Below are 20,924 nucleotides of genomic sequence, written 5' to 3'. Positions count from 1 at the left end.
CCCTACTAACAAAAATTAATTATTTATTACTTAATAAGACTAAAGTAATTGTACAAGTATTTACAAGAAATAAGGTAAATAAGTATCATAATATTTTTAAAGGTAAAATGATGTCATTTTATTTAAAAAACAAGAGTAAAAAAACTCAAACAAACTCACAGATATATATTCATATAATATAACATAAATTTATAATCAAACTGGTGTATTTACATGTTTTACACTCACTATAAAGAAACCTATCATTCTATAGGTATTTGAAGAACTTGTAGCAGTCCGCCACAATTTTATCGTTTGTTACAGTATAAAAACTAAGTGTTCTCTAAATAACTGCACTCAAAGTATTTAAATTTTATGAGATACAAAGTTAGCTAAAGATAAAACATTTTTCAATAATTAGTTAAATACAACAGCCTACAAAAATAATTTTTTGATAATCAAGCTAATTATGTATAATCTTACTAAAATTAATGAAACTAAAATCAAAACTTACTGTGAAAAACTTTCTTTTTCTGGTGCAGTATTATCTGAGCTTTCACATGACATAGATGATACAGCTAATGATCTGTTTGGACTAGTTCTCACTCCAGTTTTACCTATGGAGTATCAAAATGTTTAACTTGTAAATAAACAATGTCAGTGTTCCTATAAAAGAACAAAGCTCGTTACTAAAAACATTTTACCTTATTGTTACAGCACAATTTTACTTAAAAAATAAGGAATTGCTTGTTTGTTTTTAAGCGTTATTTCTGTTGTGTTTACACCACTTAGATACATCTTAAGTATGCACAAGTTAGTGTAAGTCTTTATGAGATAGCTTATTTCTGAGTAAATAAGAAACATAGCTGAGAGAAACTAGAAGTAGTAGTTGGGATTATGATTATTTTGAGGTAATTAGACATATTAAAATTCCTAAAGAAAAATCAACTTCAAGTTGTTCTGTTGGATTATGGAACTCCAACAAGTTTTATTATGGTTTAATAATTGGTGAAATCTTCTAAAAAATATAACTTTGTGTTTTCCAATAAATCTAATTCAAAAACCAATGCTTAATAGTATTGTTTTCTAAGATCTTATTAAATTAATTGCCTTGTTAGCTAAGATAGACAATGCCAAATTTAATGGACTTTCTTCACTTTTAAATAAATGCTCAAGCTTATTCATATCCATCTCACCATATTCTCTTTATAGTTTACACTAACAGTTTTTAAAAATATTCGAACCAAAACATAATACAGAAAAACATGAAACAAACTACAACTCACCATTTGAAGTTGTTGATAAAGCTTGCCTCTGTTGAGCTACTGCAATTCCAACAGGTATGTTTGTGTTAACTAGTAAAAACAAAAAAGGACTATTCTACAAATAAATGTATTTTAAGATCATTAAACTACTTTACAGTATCCCTTTAAGCTATTATAATATGGATATTCTATTAAAAAAGAATTTTAATTTTTGCACTCTTAGTTGCATTAGTAAACATAACTTGATGATCTTTGATCCACAATTATAGGAACATAAGAAATATATAACCTTCATGCAAATAAACTCATCTAACAACAGGTTTTACTTTTTTTACATGTGGACTAATTCGTGTTAAACAGCTGAAAAGCTTTAATATATCACCTACTATGTTGTCTAAACTTTAAATGTTTTTTTTTCCTTTTTGTTTCTTCTTCTCCAAAAAAAAAATATTTCCATCGAAAAGTTACAAAGAAAAATTAGTTAAAGCCTAACATTTTTGGTTTAACACCTTCATCAATTATCAGTAGAATAAATAATACAGCATATTTTTTCTTCTTTTCTTTTATGGGTCTTCAAAATCATTATTGAAATAGTTGGTAACTCAAGGAGCAATGCAGTTTAATGATCACTTGTAATAGCAGGTGGTTTAATTTTTCCATTAAAATTTTACCCATAAATTAAATCAATTTATTTTAATGTTTCAACAGAAATTTAAAAGGTGTAGGAAATCTATTTATTAAAGGTTTCTAACACAACTGATTTAAAAAGTGTATACAGAATAATAGTACACAAAAAAACCATAACAAATATTACACATATAACTTTTTAACGAAAAATTAATTAATTATGTAGCTAGCTTACTCAAATAGTCACAGCTCAAGAGACAAGACTCCTTGTGGAAAATAAAATAAGTCTAATGCAATTAAATTTTGTATGCATGTTTTTTGTTTATTACAGTTTAAAAATCACAAAAATTAATAATGACCTGAAATGTCACTCTCAAGTTACTATATGATAAATAAGAAAAAATATATAAATTTCAGGGCGTGCAAATCAAACAGTTGTTGTTCATACACTTCATCCAGGGGTCTACATGTAAATATATTATTTAACTATTTAAATAAATTAGACAACCTACAGAAATCACTTGAAAATGTTTATTAAACTGATGTTTCAACCATCCTCCTGCAATTGCTTTAAAAAAAAAATATATACATATATATATATATTTAATTCTTTGACATGAATTGTCTCACATGCCCCCAGTGGCTCAGTGGTAAGTCAGAAGGCTTATAATGCTAAGCAACAGGTTTCAATATCCATAGATAGCCCATTCTGTAGCTTTCAGATTAACAATAAGCAAATGAGTTATCTCACTCGTTTAAAATATATATATTTCTTGTTGACCATAAAAATAAAAACAGCAGATCTTTGTTTTTTACTCAATGAAAATTAAAACACATGCAAATTATTGCAAAACTTAATTTGTGACACTTTTAGAATCAATCACATCACTAATTAAGAAAGTTACAAACTGGTAAGTCTTCTATTAAAAGTATATTTACAATCACTAAGTAATGTTTATTAATCTTAAGTCAACATCCAGTAGAAGAATGAACAAATTTATGCAAATTAACTCTCTCATCATTGTGTGGATTTTTAAAAGATATTCTTGACCAATAAGAAGATGATAAAGAAAGTCTCAAAACTCGTTATGAACTAAAAACATGTATTGGAATTTCAGTTACATGAAAAACCCAAAAAATAGATAAATAAATTTAAGTTAAAAGTGGAAGTGATTCTCACCTGTGGAGGGAAAGGTTAAAGTTGCAGAACTTGGTTGGCATGAGCTAACAACAGAAGGGATAACACCAGTAGGGGACGAAGCTAGAGTTACAGCCACTGAGTGATGAAGTCTTGTTGAAAAAGCTGGATTGTGATTCGGAACACTAGCAGTAGTTGTTGTGACAACAAATGTTTCTGATCTTTTGGAAACATGTACATTTTTTTGGCTTGACATGCCAGTTTGGCTGGATAACACTGACTGGGCAGTACAACACACTGGTGAATGAGAGGGAGTCATACATGTTGTCACCAGTGAGAAGGCTGAAGCAGCATCTGGGTTATTTTTCAACTGAAGTCTGACTGATACGATAGATTGTTGGGGCTTTTCACCAGACTTTGGTCTATCTGCATCACTACTAGATGAAATAAAGTTTGACTGAACTTTTTCTGGGGAAGGGTTCATCTTTGGCATGGATTCTGAAGATAACTGACAAGGTAAGGCAAAATCTAAAGGTTCTTGTTTAGGGACTCGACGTGGTATGCTTAAGTTGATGACACCATGGTTTTCTTCAGCCATGTCATTTCTAGGTATGCTCAAACCCTGCCAATGAGGGTATACAAAGGTGTTGCATGCGTTACTTACTGAGCAATGGTTCTCTAAATCTATTCTCTCCTGTTTTATGTGAACTCCAGTTGGCAAGAGAGGTGCAGGAGTTATGTGGTTCTTTTGGTGACTTGTTACCTCACATAAAGGTGAATTATTAATTCTCAAAGAAGCTGAAGTAACAGAGCAGGCCATAGATAAAGGTTCCATTGGATAGCTGTTTTTGCTTACTTCAGTAGTAGTTAGAGAAGTATGGACTTTACTTGGAGGGCTTTTCAGATTAGATGGTGAACTACTCGGTCTATTCTTATCCTCACAGGCTTTTGGATGGACTTTCTGAACTGCTTTACAAGACTGATCTGTTAAATCTGTTGTCCCAACTACCTGATTGTTTTGTAAATTCAATCTGTCACTTTTATGATATGGACTGTTTTGTGAGTCTACAATCTGTGATACGCAACTTTGGCCTTTATGTAAAAGGTCAGTAACCTTAAGTTTGTCTTGCATTTGTGAAATCCTAAAATTCTCAGCAGGCACTGAAGAAGGTAAAGAGAGAGAAGTTGTGACTTGTGGAACAGTGGTCAGATGACACAATGATGATACAGCTGGAATAATATTAAGAAAATATCTTAAAATTAAATTTTAAAAATACTGTGAAAACAGCCCAAACTCTTTGTATTCTAACATCCCATTTTTCAACAAGCTCTAACTTTTCATATCGTATTATATGTTAGGTTAACAAAGTTAATTATTCACACTAAATATACAGATATCATATCCACATAACTTAAAAACTTATGTAAAAAGATAGCATTCCTACAGATAAATAAAAATAAAAATTATTAACAAAGTCTAAGAAATAAAAACAGCTTTAATACAAAATAAAGAAATTTTGAAATTATGTCATCAAAGAGTAGAGTAGCTTGAATAGGTTTCATACATTCTTCTTCAAATCAGAAACAGTTTATTTCAATAGATTTAAGTTTAGAGATTCTTGAAAGAAGATATTGAATGTCTGTTACTGAAACAAGTATATGGGAACTCAACCCGATTTTTGAAAGAAGCTAATAAATTATTCTATTGTAAAAAATATGGGGAAATTCAACTCAGTTCTTGAAAGAAGTTGTTGAATGATCATTATTGTAATAAGTTTGAGGAGAATTAAACCTTATTCTTGAAAGAAGTTGTTAAATTAATGTTACTGTAACAAATATGGGGAGGGGGGTGAGCAATTCAACCTGATTATTCAAAGAAACTGTTAAATCATTGATACTGTAACAATTATGAAAGGGAAAGAAGCTATTAAAGTATTATTATTCTAACAAATATGGGGGGGGGGTGAGTAATTCAACCTGATTCTTGAAATAGCTGTTAATTCATTGTTACTGTAAGAAGTATGAAAGGGGAAGAAGCTATTAAAATATTGTTACTGTAACAAGTATGAAGGGGAACAATTGAATCAACTGCTAGATAACAGGACAGCTAATTAATAATAAAACCTTTATTCAGTCAATCTATGTTTTATTATTAATAGTACTTTACCAAGTAATAATGTTTCATTTACGTTTTCCACATGTGCATCAAGAAACACACACACACACACACAGCCACTAGTTATTATAGTTTTTTTTGAAATCATAAGTGAGATTTAACTGAATGTAATAAGCTAACTTACCAGTATTATTACATCCTAGACCTGGTGATGTATTTGATGAAACAGCCAGTGAAGGTGTCAAACACTGTTCAGTAAAAGTAACTGTTGTAGTTGCCACAGTGTCACTTGATGTGGCCACAGCTGTAGTTACAGATGAACAGGAAATTGTTTTCTGTGGAACAGGGGCAGAATTTTCCTTAGGTTCCCGGTTATTTGTACCCTTCACTTTACCTGTTTTGGCTACACAGTGAGGGTTGTTGATAATTTCTATATTATCAGCTAAACTTGCTGAGCATTGTGCACATTTTTTTTCTTTGTGGATTTTGTCAGCTTCACCGTTTGAGGTTACACTCCGAGGTTTGTTGGGTTTAGTTCTTCTAGCTTGTAGTAAGCTACCATTTGTTAGCCTGCCATCTAAATGATGTGTTTCAAAGTCTGGGCGTTGCTGTTTTTTTTCTCTGTGTTTTTCTTCACGATGTTTATTTCTGCTTTCTGTAAACTTTTCACGCAACCCAAGACTAATGGATGAATCTGACTGCTTTTCGACAGCTCTTACAGGAGGTTCCACAGTACTGCAGGCAAGTCTGGTTCGATCAGCATTGTGATGACAACTGATACTTGATGTTTCGTGCTTCAGAATCCTTTCAAAGTCTTCCACTCCACGTTCAACCCTTTGAAACTCTTTTTCTTCTACCAACAGAGGGCGCCTCCCAACATCCATTCCTAGACCTAAGTGACTGTATCCTGGATGACGATCAAGAGTTGGTGTTAGGGAAGGCACAGGTGCCGTGTGACCTACATGACTGGGCATTGTAAAAGATGAAGCCAGTGCTAAACCTGGGGGCAAATATGTGGGTTCTGTAAAATAAAATCTATTTTTACCAAAAGGATGCAATACTATTAAAAGTTTGCGTATAAACTCCAGAAAATATTTAATGTCCCCCCCCCTCCCTAACTGAACTACTAGACCAGTTTCCACTTCTCTAGAAAATATGCTAATTATTGACTTTACTTTTATTTTTCCAGGACTTTAACTAAATGTCACTTAAATATATGAAACATACTAAAATTTTATTGAGTTGTATTAAATGATGATGGTAATGTAAGGTGGCTTATGACATTAAAAGGCAACAATGAGTAAATAACTTGGATTGTAATATATTACATCTTTTATTAACTGGAAGAAACAAAAACATTAACTTATCAACCGAAACAAATTATAAAATGAGAGAAATATTACAAAAAAAATGAAGAACAAAAAACAGAAAATGATTCATAATGTAATCAGAAATAAGCAACAGAAACATAAGCAACATGAAATAAATTCATGAAACATGAAAGGGGGGGGGGAGAAAAAAAAATATGACAAAACTAAAAAGAAGTGACCTTTATGTGCTGCTTCCAAAAGAGAACTATAGGGTGCAGGTGACTGTCCCAACCGAGAAATATAACCTTGACTGGAGTATGGATTAGAATCTGTAGAGGGGACCAACGGAGGAAACATTGTGTAGAGATTACTACTCATGCCATATCTGTTGTAACCTATAAAAAATACAGAATGTGTTTACTTTAGTAACTAAGACATAACATAAATCATCACTTTATATATTTTTATATCTAATAATAGATGAAAAACTTTCAAAATGTACTTTTGTGCCTAACTGACAATTTATTCTATTCCCTACTTCTGTAGTCTGTGCTCTGAAACAACATTTTATGTTAGCTAAAATTTTTAAAAAAAAGCATTATTTTTTTTTCACCATGAAAGTATACTGAATAGGGTAACTATAAGAAACTTACTCATCTCCCAGCTTACAGACTTTAAATACTTATTACACTTTTTAGAATGTTTTATAAGTACTCTGAATATCTGTACCCTTAAACTGTGGAGTAACTTATGAAAATATTTTTTAAACATTTTAAATCATATCTTCAACAACATTGTCAGAACCACACACGAGTATATAGAATACAAGTACACTCACTATCTGGTGGTGGTGTAGGAGGCCAAAATTGCCTCATTATTATTCCTGTTGGTGGCACTCTAAATGGAGAGTTGGACTGAGCATGAAAATTACTGCTGTACATCCCACTCAGGTAAGAATAACTGGTCCCTAAAGAAACAACAACAGCAAAATATAACAAATAGCTAATTACTTTTACATATATATATATATATAATACACACACATATATATAAATACAGATTTAACCAAGCACAATCTAAAACATAAATCAGCAATTTCCAGTACACCATTTCCACAAGTTGACTTCCTAGAATCGGTTTAACCATACTCAACATGTGAACAGCATTATTCTAATCTTCCACTTCAATGAAAATAACACTGGAGCATTTTAGTCCCAGGTCATATTTGGCTTTTTCAAACTAGGACTCATTTAATGATAGGTTTGTAACAATGTCTTGATAAATTGGGTTTAGCCATACATGTAATATTTCAAAAGTTAATCATGCTGACTGCTATACTTGTGTATCAGAGGTAAAATTCCAGCTGTCCACGATATAGGCAGATACATTAATCCTTTGTGACAAATTGACGACGACCCTTATTACAAAAACAAAAGGCTTTCACATGCAAACGAACTTATGAACACTTTCTTTAACTCTATACAAAACTAATGATATAGAACTGTAACTAGATAGAAAAAATATTATATAGAAGCTTTACCTATGACACATGTCTGGAGAAAAAGCTAAATGTTAAAGGCTTGACAAAAATATTTTTTATCTTTAATAAGACATGGATTTATTCATTCATTCATTAACAATATTAATGCTATAATGATGCTTTTATAGTGCTAGTTGTTTCTTCATCTTGTGGTTCAAAAGTATTTTTATTATCTGAAAGAGTTAAGTCAAGATGGCTAGCTGCAGATCTTTGTTTTATGCACAAATTTAAACAATGAGCTGTTTGTGCTGTGTCTTCAAGGGTGTTGAATCCTAGATTTTAACCTTATAAGCCTTCATCAAGGTTACTGCTGAGCCACTGGGGGACAAATGCAGATGAGAAGAGTTGCTTCAAATGTCAAGTTCATAAATTATTACCTGAAGAATGTATCAAATTAAATGTTTTATTGCTAAATTTTTTTGTTTCTTCGTGCAATAATAATGTACAACAGAGGGGTGAACTGCATGATAATGCCTGAATTCACAAATACCCGTGTTTTTGTGTTGTATAAAAAACAAACAGGGCAACAAGTAATCCACTTTGAAAATTCCACTCAATAAACCACAGAGTCTCAGTAAAATCTAGTTTCATTGCTTCGGATATTCATGAAAAGCTACACAAAGGTTATCTTTGCTAGCTGTCCCTAATTTTGAACTAGTAGACTAGAGGGAAGGCAGCTAGGCAACAGCATCCATTGCCAATTTTTGAATTACTCTGAATAATGGGATTTGACAACAGGATGTGAACCATAGATCCTTGAACCCTCCTTAGTCCAGCATGCTAACCATTTGGCCATGTCTGCCCCAATTATTTCTAAGGGCAACAATAATCTAACACTGAAAAAACGATACATGTTAATGTATTTTCAGTATTTTGTATGTAGTGGTCAATTTCTTGTGCCAAAATGGCAATTGAATATAATAAACTTCTCTAATTAATTTCAGCCCTTGAATTATACATGCTGCATTTCAAACATTTAATTTCGTTATAATTACTATCCACTCGTCAATTAGGGTTATGTAATCAACTGCCATACGCGAGTCATAAAAATACAAAGGCTATATTATGTGTAGTTTATACAACACATTCACATCATAAAAATACAACTGACATATTATCTATAGGTTATATAACATATTCACATCATAAAAATACCTAATATTAAACTATGCGAGATCATTCTCAAACACTCAACATGGAACTTAAGGAAGAAAATCAATGCGAAATACAACCACACTGAAACAAGTATACCAATTTGTTTCTCTACTATATTTTAAAGCACTTTAACCTATATGTATTATCCATATTGTACTTCTTCTGTTTTTTATTTGCTAATTTTTTGTCGTATTTTAAAATTCTTTATTCACTCGGCATAAGTTCGAGCCCGAGACCTATCGCACACCAGGCGAGTGTTCTACTATCAGTTGAACCGACATCGCTTAAGAGTAAAATCGTCTTGTTGCTTTTATTTAAACTGCCTATTCACAGGAACAGCGTTTCTCAACTTCTGCGATACCGGGGACTGGCTCGCTGCTTCCCTAAACTGTCGCAGACCGTTAAAATATACGAATTCTGTTTGTTTGTTTTCGTGAAACACCACGAACCAGCAAGGTGATTGTGACAAACCGGCGCCAGACCGAGGATCTGTGGCTGAGAAAACACTGCACGAGATTACTAATGCCGTTTGGTGTTCGTATGTTAGATTACAGTGATATGTCACTGTTAAGGTGTTTATCCTAGAATAATTCAACCTATTAAGTTGACACACAATGTACGAGTACAAGTAGAAATTATGTAAGTTTGTTTGTATGTTTTGTTTTAGCACAAAATCACACAATGGACTATCTGTTCCGTACTGTCAGCTACGGGATTTGAATGAATTTTGGTGTTATGAGACCTAAAGGTTATCGCTGAGCCACCGAAGGTCACGTCATTATGCGGAGTAAATAAATTTGCTAACAATAACTCCACCAAACATTTAGTATATGATGATACAATCATACACAGACAGACAAGGCTTCAGTTCTATGGTGCATTATATTTAACAATGGAACTGGCGAACGATTTTACACGTCACAAATGACAAATGCAGCTACAGTATGAAAAAAGGGGAGGGGGATGTTGTCAATGTTTTGGCTTAATGATGTTCATAGAACCTTGTTTCTTTTAGACTGAAAAAACAACAAAACTTTTTTTCCTGAGTATCAAATTTATGATAAGATGAATAAGGCACATTATTACAACCAGAAATATTGTTAACAGTGCTTAACACATGGAATAATCTGTCATTTCTCTGAGAAGAATTGGTTTCAATATCCAATACACTGAGAACTTTGTTTAAACATTTGACTTTTTATTGTACAATTTTTAAACAGTACAATCTGTTTTATAAAAGAAATAACGTTAGAGTAGACCTCTACATAGGCTTAGGTGGGTAGTACAATCGATTTTATGGGCTATGATTTCCCATTTCATTCTTACATCTTTCGTTGATGTGGATGATGTGAAATACAGTAATTCCAGCGGTGAGCAGTCTAGGGGGGGTCAAGTTTTCTGCATGTTAACGATAGCTCTTTGTGCGCTGTTCAAATTGAGCTGCCAAGGAAAAGTCAAGTCAAAAACAAACGTCGGTACCGGCTTCCAAAACGAACCGGTACTGAAGAACTCGGTATTTCATCCCCGAATACATAACTTATAACTTTTTTCAACCTCGTACGTATCATTCTTTCACTAACGATGCAATATCATTCCTCAATTAACCTTGCCAATAATATTTATTCCTAATAAAGAAACGCATTGTTTTATCATTACGCGAGAGAGCCCAAAAATAACGACGAATGAAACAGAATAGTTGGAGAAGACGATAGCCTAACAAAACTATCGTTTTACTCTCAAAGCTTTTGTTTTGCTCTCGCATTTACTTCCTGACAAGCATTTTTTTTTTCATTAAAAATATATCAAAAACAGGTAAGAAAATGTTAATTTTGATGTTGTCACTTGCGAAAAGTATTTTAATATGAAGGCGCAACGAAAACTTAACTGAGTTAAGGGGGTGCCTCTATTTAAAGTTTGGAAAACACTGACGTAAAGGATGTCATCAATAATTAGATAACTCCGGTATATAAGACAACTAAATGAAATAAACCATTTTAAACGAGATACAAAATTGCGGAAATGTTCAATATAAGAAATGGGTCAGAAATCCAATAAATAAAGTACTAAATAGACAAACTAATTAACATATGTTAGTTTGCATATATAACGCTATTACCAGTAACATATAACCGGAACTGCGCACATGACAAAGAATTTGTTTCCCGCAGTAAAGCATGTGAATGGTGGTTTTAATCATATTGTGGCTCAGTCTATACGAACGTTATGAAATCGGTTTCTGGGGGGTAAGCTGAGAATGCGACAACCAGGATTTAACACAAAAAAAACTTTTATCTTTCTGAAAATAAACTACTGGATACACTTACAATTTAACTGTTCGTAAATATTTCAGAAAACACTCCAGATTTATATCACCTATTTGTAAAAATAAATATTCCGTTTTACTTAGCCTTTGCTTCCAATCCACCCTTTCATTTTTACTTGTGGTGAAAAGTGATTAGACATCACACTAAATCTTCATTTCTTCTCCAATGATGTCGGATAAATGTATTTAAAAATACCCACTGAAAGTTATTGTTTTATATATCTATGTGAAGCTCATTTCGGACAACGATTGATAAAACGAAATAATACCTAGAGATGTTAATACTTCATTGGACTTTTTATGTCTAAGCCCGTTCGAGCCGGAAACTTATGTTAACGTCTGGTATACAAATCTAAGCATAAATACTTTATCAAAAGAATAATATATATATATATATATATATATATACCTTTTCGGTTCTTATAATCTTCAACATGATTTACCGCACTTTTACTATTATTCTGTCATGTTTCAATAAATTTTAAATTTACCCTCAGAACTATTAAACCGAAGTGAAATAACAACAACCGATGACGGCTTTTTTTTTTTTGGTGTTGTTGTTTTTGTGTAAAATCCTGCAGTCACTGCCCCCTTTACCTCGCCACGCCCACCTGTTGGAAAGATCCGCCAGCTATCACATGCCCACAAATGCTTGCGCTAAGGTAAGAACAAGTTTTGCATACAAAATACCCTGGCAATGTGTCAGAGGTTACCTCGCTCGTTATTTGGTCATTCCCCTACCGCTAGGGGGCAAGTCACAGCCATAAAAATGTAATTATTCCAATTATCGCTGGGGGCAAAAAACAGAATTGAGTCGTGGAAAAGGAAGTTTTGCTTCGTGTGATATTTCCGGTACTATACTAATAAAAGCAATACTACTATTTCGTTTCTTTCGGTTGGGGAAAAATTCTATAGCTACCTGGAATTTTCTGCCTCCGTAGAAAACTAAAGCACGTTAACAAAAGCAAACAAATAAAATAAAACAGGAAATGTACAGAACTGTATAGCGCAAGTTTCTGGAGATGTTATTAAAGGAATAACAACGTTGTAATAACAATTTTTTTGCTAACCGTAGCCAGTGAAACACTGGACCATAATCTATACATTAAAAGTGCACGTGGGAAGTATTTTAAAGTTCATGAAATTATATGCAAAAGTAAAATTAGGAGTTGGGAAATTACGGGCGACGTCACCATATTCGTGAGGGAGGGGTGAGGGTAGGTTGTACTATGGATTGCAAAGGGAATGGTAATTGGAGAATATATGTCTCATCTCTTGGAGCCCCATCTCGGACAGCATTGTTTATGTGTTAAAGTTTTGTGTGTGTGTGTGTATTTCTTCATTTGTTTATAAATACTTAGAGTACTGGTATCATCACCCTATTGAATTTTAATACTTGCACTCGATATCAAGGTTTTGAAAGTATGGCTTGATCTGGTGTCTCTTACTAGATAAGTCGATCGGTTAGTCGTTTTTTATCAGGTCATTCGGTTCAAAGTTTCTTTTGTACCAGAGGTATTTGATGGGTATCATTTGTTGTGGAATAATTTAGTCTTGTAGTTACCGAGACGCTCCGCACGGCCATCAGATTTGTTCAGAACTTTGTGCAATAACCTCATACATGATTAGTTTAGGCAGGTCACATAACTCTTTTAATTACTTTAAATACACAGCACCGCCCTTACCTTTTATAAACTTTGTGCATTCAAATACAAAATATCACAATCAAAAAATGTTTCATATGAGAAGCAACAATTTTCTTCCTGGTTACAAGTAACATTTAAAGTTTTTAATTTTTCCTTTCATCGTTAAACACATGAGAACAGATGGCTAGCACTTAGAAAGCGTTAGAAAAATTAAATAATGCACCCTCGGTAGCTCAGCAATAAGCTTTGTGAGATAGCGAATTCCTTTTTTTTGTTGTTGTTGTTATGGTTTTGTTTGTCGTTCATTTATTATTCCTTCTATCGTTTAATTTATCTATGATTTTTTAGTTACATTAAACTACTAACTCACCTTCTAGCTGATCACGTTTATTTTGAGTAAATATGTATTATGAAACTGACACCAGCTTCCTTAGCGGTGACATACAGATATTATTAATGTAGTAAAATATTATGTAAATTTATGATCACATGAGATGTTCTCTCGTGACCTAACGGAGTGAATAAATACCCTGCTATAAGCTTCAAAAACTGAGACTCAAAATAGTCAGTGAAAGATATAGTTGGTGAATTATTGCTGTTTGTCACTCGATGTTGTTATTGATATAGAAAAGTGATTTTGGAATATTGTGTTTTTTCTTCTTAAGGTACCCTTTCCTGATTCCATTATTTGAAATATTTAATACTGATACTTATGTTTTATTGTTTATTAACATTAGTATCAAGTCCTGACCAGGTAAGGATTTATTAACTGTGTTTTTGATAAGTGCTAAATTTTATTCCAAGTGTTGTTAAATTTTATTAAGTTGTTTTTTTTATTAAACCCTGGTTGTAGAGGAGTGTTATTTTAGACCGTTACAACTTGAAGGTGTGTATCACTAAAATTTGGAGTTCAATCCTAACGGTGGGCACATTGCATATAATTCATTGTGTAGCTTTGCGCTTAACAACAAACACACGCACAAAGAAAACTTAGAAATATTGGGTAAAGTTGATATGGTTTTTGTTTTTTAATATGTCTGTTGGGGTACTGGACCAACGATTGATGGAGAGGAAGAACAAAACGTAATATGGAATGATCCCGGAAATAACACAAGAGATACAAAAGCCACGCACCATCCCTATATCCCCCATTTACTATGATTCTTTCGAGTTACGTTTGTTTTTCACTTCTGTCTCATTTTCTTTTGTTACAATAAGTGCTAGGAAAGACATAAACCTTGCAAGAACGTGTGGAAGTGATCCCGTTGTGACATTGTGTAGTGATTTCAATGGTGCACATTTAGAACTTCTGTAAGGGAAGGACCTAGAAAAAAAACAACAACATCATGGTGGCTTTTCCACCATTCTGTAGTTATATATAATTTTATATCTGAAGGGTTTTATTCCAATGATATCAACATCGAATCCTAATATGAAATAAATGTAACATTTAGTTACAGATTGAGTTGTTTTTATATATAGCAGAGTATCGGTCACGCAGACGTGGTATTGCCGGGAACAAGAGTGGTTAAAAAAATAGCGGGATTATGAATAAAACCTTAAATTACGTCAAGAATTAGACCTACTTTACATAGTCTACACTGAATACAAAAGCGATTATACGGGCGTCAATCTTTCACCAAACAATATAATCAGAATTGATCAATTCAGAATTACTATACATCAAATATATATATATATATATATATATCATAGAAACAGCTTAAAACAATGACGTGCCAACTCGTATATTTAAAATACCAATGAATATAAAAAATACGTCACGTTACCCTGGTATAAGACCCGAATATTTTTACAATATACAACACAACATACGCACAAAAAATATAAAAAACACTATTTCGTCTTTAAATATTGTCCTGTACACCCACCTTTGATAAAATGGGAAAAACTTAGACCCACCCTTTATTTTTCAGGAAATTATTGATTACCCCTTGTAGGCTGTTGTAAAGTGCCGACGACCTCCACTACAATCAACGGTAACTCATTCCATAAGCCAATAACCAACCCTGTTGTAAAATAAAACTGTCTTAACTGGAGCTTATCTTTTTCAAATCTTAAACTTGTGTCCTCTCGTCCTACTGTATTCAGAATATTAGCAGAAAGAAATCAGAGGCATATATACTACTGATCCTCCAGATAATCTTGTAAACTACAATAATATCACATTTGATTCTTTTCTCAAGATAAAATAAGTTAAGCTCATAAGATAATCCTCCAATCTGCACCGAGGTAAACTAAATCAATTATTAGATTTATTCCATGTTGATAAAACGATAAATAAGTAAATACAGAAAAGACCAATAAAGATGACTTACAAAATATATGCATGTTAAACAGAGTAACGTTTACTACATCAAGTATGTTGCCTATTTATGGAGAAGTTACAACGATGGTTCAACTTGGGTAAACTACGGTAAAATGACAGACACCAATAGGAAGCCACGTGAAGTAGTATGCCTTAAAAATACAATATACACAAATTTTGTAAATTCTATATAATTTTCCGAAATATATGTATTGCACCTTTCTGTCCCCACCCTTTAAGAAGATATGCCATTACGTCTGTCTTCCAACGAAGAATATCCAAGACAACAAAAAAAAACTACACGCCTTCCGTAGTGGTGAACAAAAAACTACACGCCTTCCGTAATGGTGAACAAAAACTACACGCCTTCCGTAATGGTGAACAAAAACTACACGCCTTCGTAGTGGTGAACAAAAAACTACACGCCTTCCGTAGTGGTGAACAAAAACTACACGTCTTCCGTAGTGGTGAACTATATGTTTTATGTTTATGGTGTTTAGGTTATCCACAACTTCAAAACATCTGGTTTTGTTTTTCGATTTGCCCTAGTGTACGATTACTGACAAAGGAAGTGGAATTCCTTGAAACTGGTCTAACTCGATGACCAGTGGTGAATCCAAGAACGGACTAGGTCTCGCGTTTCTTTCTCGACGAGATTCAAATTTCGATGATGACAGAAAACGCGTACGTTGAAGTGTTTAGAGACAAACTGAAAGTCTTAATGTTACTTGCTTTTCAAATACCTATACAAGTACAGGCTGCTTCTGATCAGTAAAGAACAGCTCAAGTATCATACAAGTAAACAACAATGAGAACAGAGATCATGAAAAGTTTTTATTATTTGTAACGACGTACAAAATTCTTGGATTCTCTTACCCAATGAGGAAAGAGCTCAGGTGACGTCCTTAACTCACACGTTTATTGTTGTTGTTTTTTAGCGCAAAATTACCCAATGGGTTATCTGCAGTCTGTTCCTCGTAAGGAATCGAACCCCGCATTTTAACAATGTAAGTCCGTAAAATTACCGCTGACCCACGGAGGGACAACTCACACATATATTAACTAAGTGTACAAACACTGCCAGATTTCAAACAGTTTAATCTCGGGATCAATGATAATTCTAATTTATGCTTATTGACCGAACAGACAGGCGCCAAATATGTAATAGCAGCAGACAGTTTTTAAAAAAAGAAGAAAAAATTACGATTACTTATAAGTATCCTGATAGAGCAGGTTCCGACAAAGTAGTAATTTTTAATGGTTAATATTAGGCCTCGATCAGAGTACTAAAACCAGTTGGACAGTAATATAAATGAGCTTTGAGTATTGTTATCGTAAAAGTCGTAGGTCTCCATCATGCAAGATTATATGTTAATGTTTATTTTGTATCATTTAAAAAAAGAAAAGAAAAACTTAATGGCATATTAACCCTGCTAATACCCAAATGAGTACTAAAGTCAGAAATGGTTTAGTTTTAGAATACAAAAAATAGGCTTATGATGACTTCATCAACTGAATTATGCAACACAACGTGGCTATTTCCCGTTCCCACATGAGCCGCGCTCTCTCTCTCTCTATATATATATATTGTCTGACATGCGTAGTTTGCTCAACCATAGCGGAAGAGCCATAAGTAATTTTATTCACTGATTTGATTAATTACTTAACACATTGCAGTATACTGAAAGACTGCACGAAAAATAAACAGACGACATTAGTGTAGCTCAAGCGGCACATTTCTTTAACGGAAGCCATGCTGAAGATACTTCAATCCAAACAAAAGTACTGAGATTTGTCTTGTTGTGGACTGTAATTCAACAAAACTATAAATGTGATCTTTAAAAAATCAGCTCAAGAATTAAAAAAATCGGACTAGCAGAATTACAACTGAATATCAGGTAGTTTTGGAACTACAGATATTGTAATACTATTTTACAGAGATGCCAGAAAATAAACAGTAAATCTGCTTACATCTATGTACAGGTAATTCTCGTTAGAATACAAGTCAACTAACTAAATGTATTGGCAAAGTTTTTGAGCAGTATTACATTATAGATAGGTGAACAAACGATGTGTTGAACAACTGAACACTGTTTTTTGTCAATTACGGAAAGGGGGAGGAGGGTAACTAAATAAAACGCCTGTGAAATTTACCATGAAAATGTACTTCCCACATAATCCTTACACAACATGCACAGTACACTGGGGGGCGGGGGGTATTTACATAGACTTAAACCAGTTGTTCCAAACTACAATAAAATATTGCGTCTAAAGTTTGCTTTTAAATGAACAATTAGTCTTTGAAAAAAAAAAGAGGTGTGGAAACGAACAGAATGACGATGGTGTATGGAGAAAATAAACATTATTCTAGAAAAATGATAATAATATAAATATATATATGTGTGTGTGGCATGTATTGAATATAAATTTCGCTGACTTGACTTGCAAAACTATAACAAAAACAACATAAACAATTTAAATTTCATTAAAAATAAGATATACATAAAACAACGACGGAGTTTCGTTGTTCTTGGTTCTTCTATATACCTTAACAAAACATGAAAACCTTGGACGTTGAAAAGGCCATTACATCAGAAAGAACACTAATTCTAGGTGATATAGCACTTAATAACGTGAACATTTATTATTTCTTAAGCAAGAGTGTAATTTTAGCTTACAGGAAAAGTGGCGACATCTATTTAATAGAGATGAAGGTGAAAGTAACTCTACATGCAACTGATGAGTTAAATATCGCCTAGACCATTACGTTAAACATGGATAACCCTGCATGTAAAGTGAAAGTAACTCTACATGCAACTGATGAGTTAAATAGCGCCTAGACCATTACGTTAAACATGGATAACCCTACGTGTAAAGTGAAAGTAACTCTACATGCAACTGATGAGTTAAATAGCGCCTAGACCATTACGTTAAACATGGATAACCCTACGTGTAAAGTGAAAGTAACTCTACATGCAACTGATGAGTTAAATAGCGTCTAGACCATTACGTTAAACATGGATAACCCTGCGTGTAAAGTGAAAGTAACTCTACATGCAACTGATGAGTTAAATAGCGTCTAGACCATTACGTTAAACATGGATAATCCTGCATGTAAAGTGAAAGTAACTCTACATGCAACTGATGAGTTAAATAGCGTCTAGACCATTACGTTAAACATGGATAACCCTGCGTGTAAAGTGAAAGTAACTCTACATGCAACTGATGAGTTAAATAGCGCCTAGACCATTACATTAAACATGGATAACCCTGCATGTAAAATTATATTATTCTCTGACGAGAGAAAAACAATCTATTGGTTAGCTTAACAAGTACTTTTATATGGAAGTAAACAATGGACATAATAGTATATATATATGTTAATAAAGACAATGCTGTATCATTCTTTGGTGCAATTGATTTAAAATTTATATTACATACATACGAATAGTATGTTACCATGGGTACCATTGCAACCATTATATAAAACAGTATTAGGCATGTAGAAAAGAGAGACAAATAGCACAATCTTACTAGTGTTGTATACAAATTTGTACAAATAGCGTACATATCCTCATTTTTCACTTTACAACAATTTATTTCAGCTTTATTTTGCTCTGCATACGCTCTGAAAATGATTTGGTTTAGTAATATGCACAAAGCCTAGTTTGGCGTAGGCTCTCACCCATCACCGTGTAGGAAATACTGAATAGTATATTCGTTGTATGCTTCGAGAGTTGTCGCTCTCAGTACTAATCTTTTCCAACGTCTCCTAGGATTCGATCCCTCATCCAGAGAAGTGAAGCAAGAGAATTAAAAAAAAAATCCTGTGTTCATCTACTGGGCAAAAAGTTTTAGTCCACTAAAATATCCAAACTACAGAAAAAATACACAAGCATAGATAGAATATGAGTAACGTGTATTTTTACATTTCACTTACTCGTACGTAATTTGGAGTGGTTGGTTCATAATACTCACTCCCATAAAGTTCTTGGTAAGGTCCTCTTCATTACGCTTCAATGTGAAATCTTAAAGAGTATAATAATACAAACTCCTTTCACAAAACAATCAAGTTTACCTGTGATTATTCGCTTATCCAGTTTAACATTCTTCAAGTTACTGTTTTTCTAAAAGACGGAATTTTACATACTGACTTGTACAAAAAAAAACTACAGACAGACCACAATACCTTCACTATAAAAGCTGTCACCCCTCTCACACTAAACGAAACATTACCCACAGTCAAGCTCTTAGAATAAAGAAAATATGCTCAGATGAAACAGACTACAGAAAACACACCAAGGATTTAAAACAAACCGTGTTACAAAGAGGATATATAGAGACCGAAATGACAGAGGGTTATAGGGGTTTTATTCATTTCTAAAGTATAATAAGGTTACTGATAACGGCTGTTATAAATGCTTCAAACTGAACTATTTGTTCTAGAATCATAAGTTGTAAAGGATATATCTTACTTTATACATTACTTTATTAAAGTGGTAAATAAAGAATCCCAGTCGAAAACTTACATCGGTATTATACCAATAATCCCTTCCTACGAGAATACAAAGAAAACACGTTTTGCCCATCAGGTTTTCTAAACACGTATCAGAGCAGGAACGAACACATATTTTCTAGATATACTCTGGAAGTGATATACTTTCTAGGCTAAGAAACAAACCCAGAAATCATCAAATTAAATAACTTTTTTAAGAAGCCGGCTACACCGTTAAGCGTTGAATTTACATATTTTTATTGTATTATTTAACAAAAATGTTAAAACTTTGTGTCTTAGCATCAAAACAAAGCACTGTTTATTTCACAATATTCGCACAAAGCTACACAAGAGCTACCTGCATATAGCTGCTCATAATTTTAAACCGACAGGCTACAGCTAGTTAACGGCACCCACCGCCAATACTGGAGATACTCTTCTTTAATCATTTTGTGGGATTTGGCCGTCACTCCCAAAATGCAGAGTGAGTTTCTGTCTGGATGCAACCGTAAATATCCGGAATCAAATTCCGACCACACTTAGCCTAGAAAGCACTGAAAATGTACTATACTTTTTAGACATGCTTTTGTTTCTCTATAGGATGTGTTATTCAAACACATGACTTCAGTTTGAATAACGTTTATTAAAAGCAGCAATCACAAAACAAAGGTAGAATTTCCTAGGCAACAAACAATATTACAAGGGGGAAAAAAAAGCTTAACAACTTAAACTCGTTTTTCTTCTTCTTTTCCGTCATGGGGGTATTAGAAATGTTTGGTCGTTATTTATGAATTTGTCTGTTTGTCCTGCAAGCTATACAATTACGCACCCTCTTCGTGTAAAATGTTTTTAATAACTCACTAGTAAACTTTCTAACATAGTTTAGCAGAGACTTATTTATTGTGCAGGGGAAACTGCGTTAACAACATTCGCCATTCTGATCTCTGAGAGTCGCGGGTTCGAATCCTCGTACACACCAAACATGCTCGCTCTTTCAGCCG

The 20,924-nt window shown here is 33.2% G+C and overlaps 1 protein-coding gene across 1 annotated transcript in view; it reads right to left on the bottom strand.

Annotated features, from left to right (window-relative positions):
• The window catches only part of LOC106466447 (mucin-17-like), a 79,527-nt gene that overhangs the window by 35,979 nt on the left and 22,624 nt on the right, over positions 1-20,924 (bottom strand). The window contains exons 2-7 of the mRNA XM_022394447.1: positions 7,274-7,402; positions 6,675-6,830; positions 5,310-6,146; positions 3,052-4,239; positions 1,266-1,334; positions 494-596 (exon numbers count right to left, since the gene is read on the bottom strand). Of these exons, the coding sequence (XP_022250155.1) occupies positions 494-596; positions 1,266-1,334; positions 3,052-4,239; positions 5,310-6,146; positions 6,675-6,830; positions 7,274-7,402 (2,482 nt within the window). The remainder of the gene's footprint in view (positions 1-493; positions 597-1,265; positions 1,335-3,051; positions 4,240-5,309; positions 6,147-6,674; positions 6,831-7,273; positions 7,403-20,924) is intronic.

This window comes from Limulus polyphemus, unplaced genomic scaffold (genome assembly GCF_000517525.1).
Source record: "Limulus polyphemus unplaced genomic scaffold, Limulus_polyphemus-2.1.2 Scaffold2260, whole genome shotgun sequence".
Taxonomy (NCBI): domain Eukaryota; kingdom Metazoa; phylum Arthropoda; class Merostomata; order Xiphosura; family Limulidae; genus Limulus; species Limulus polyphemus.
Note: the sequence above shows the minus strand (reverse complement) of the source record. Positions and strands in the feature narration are given on the sequence as shown.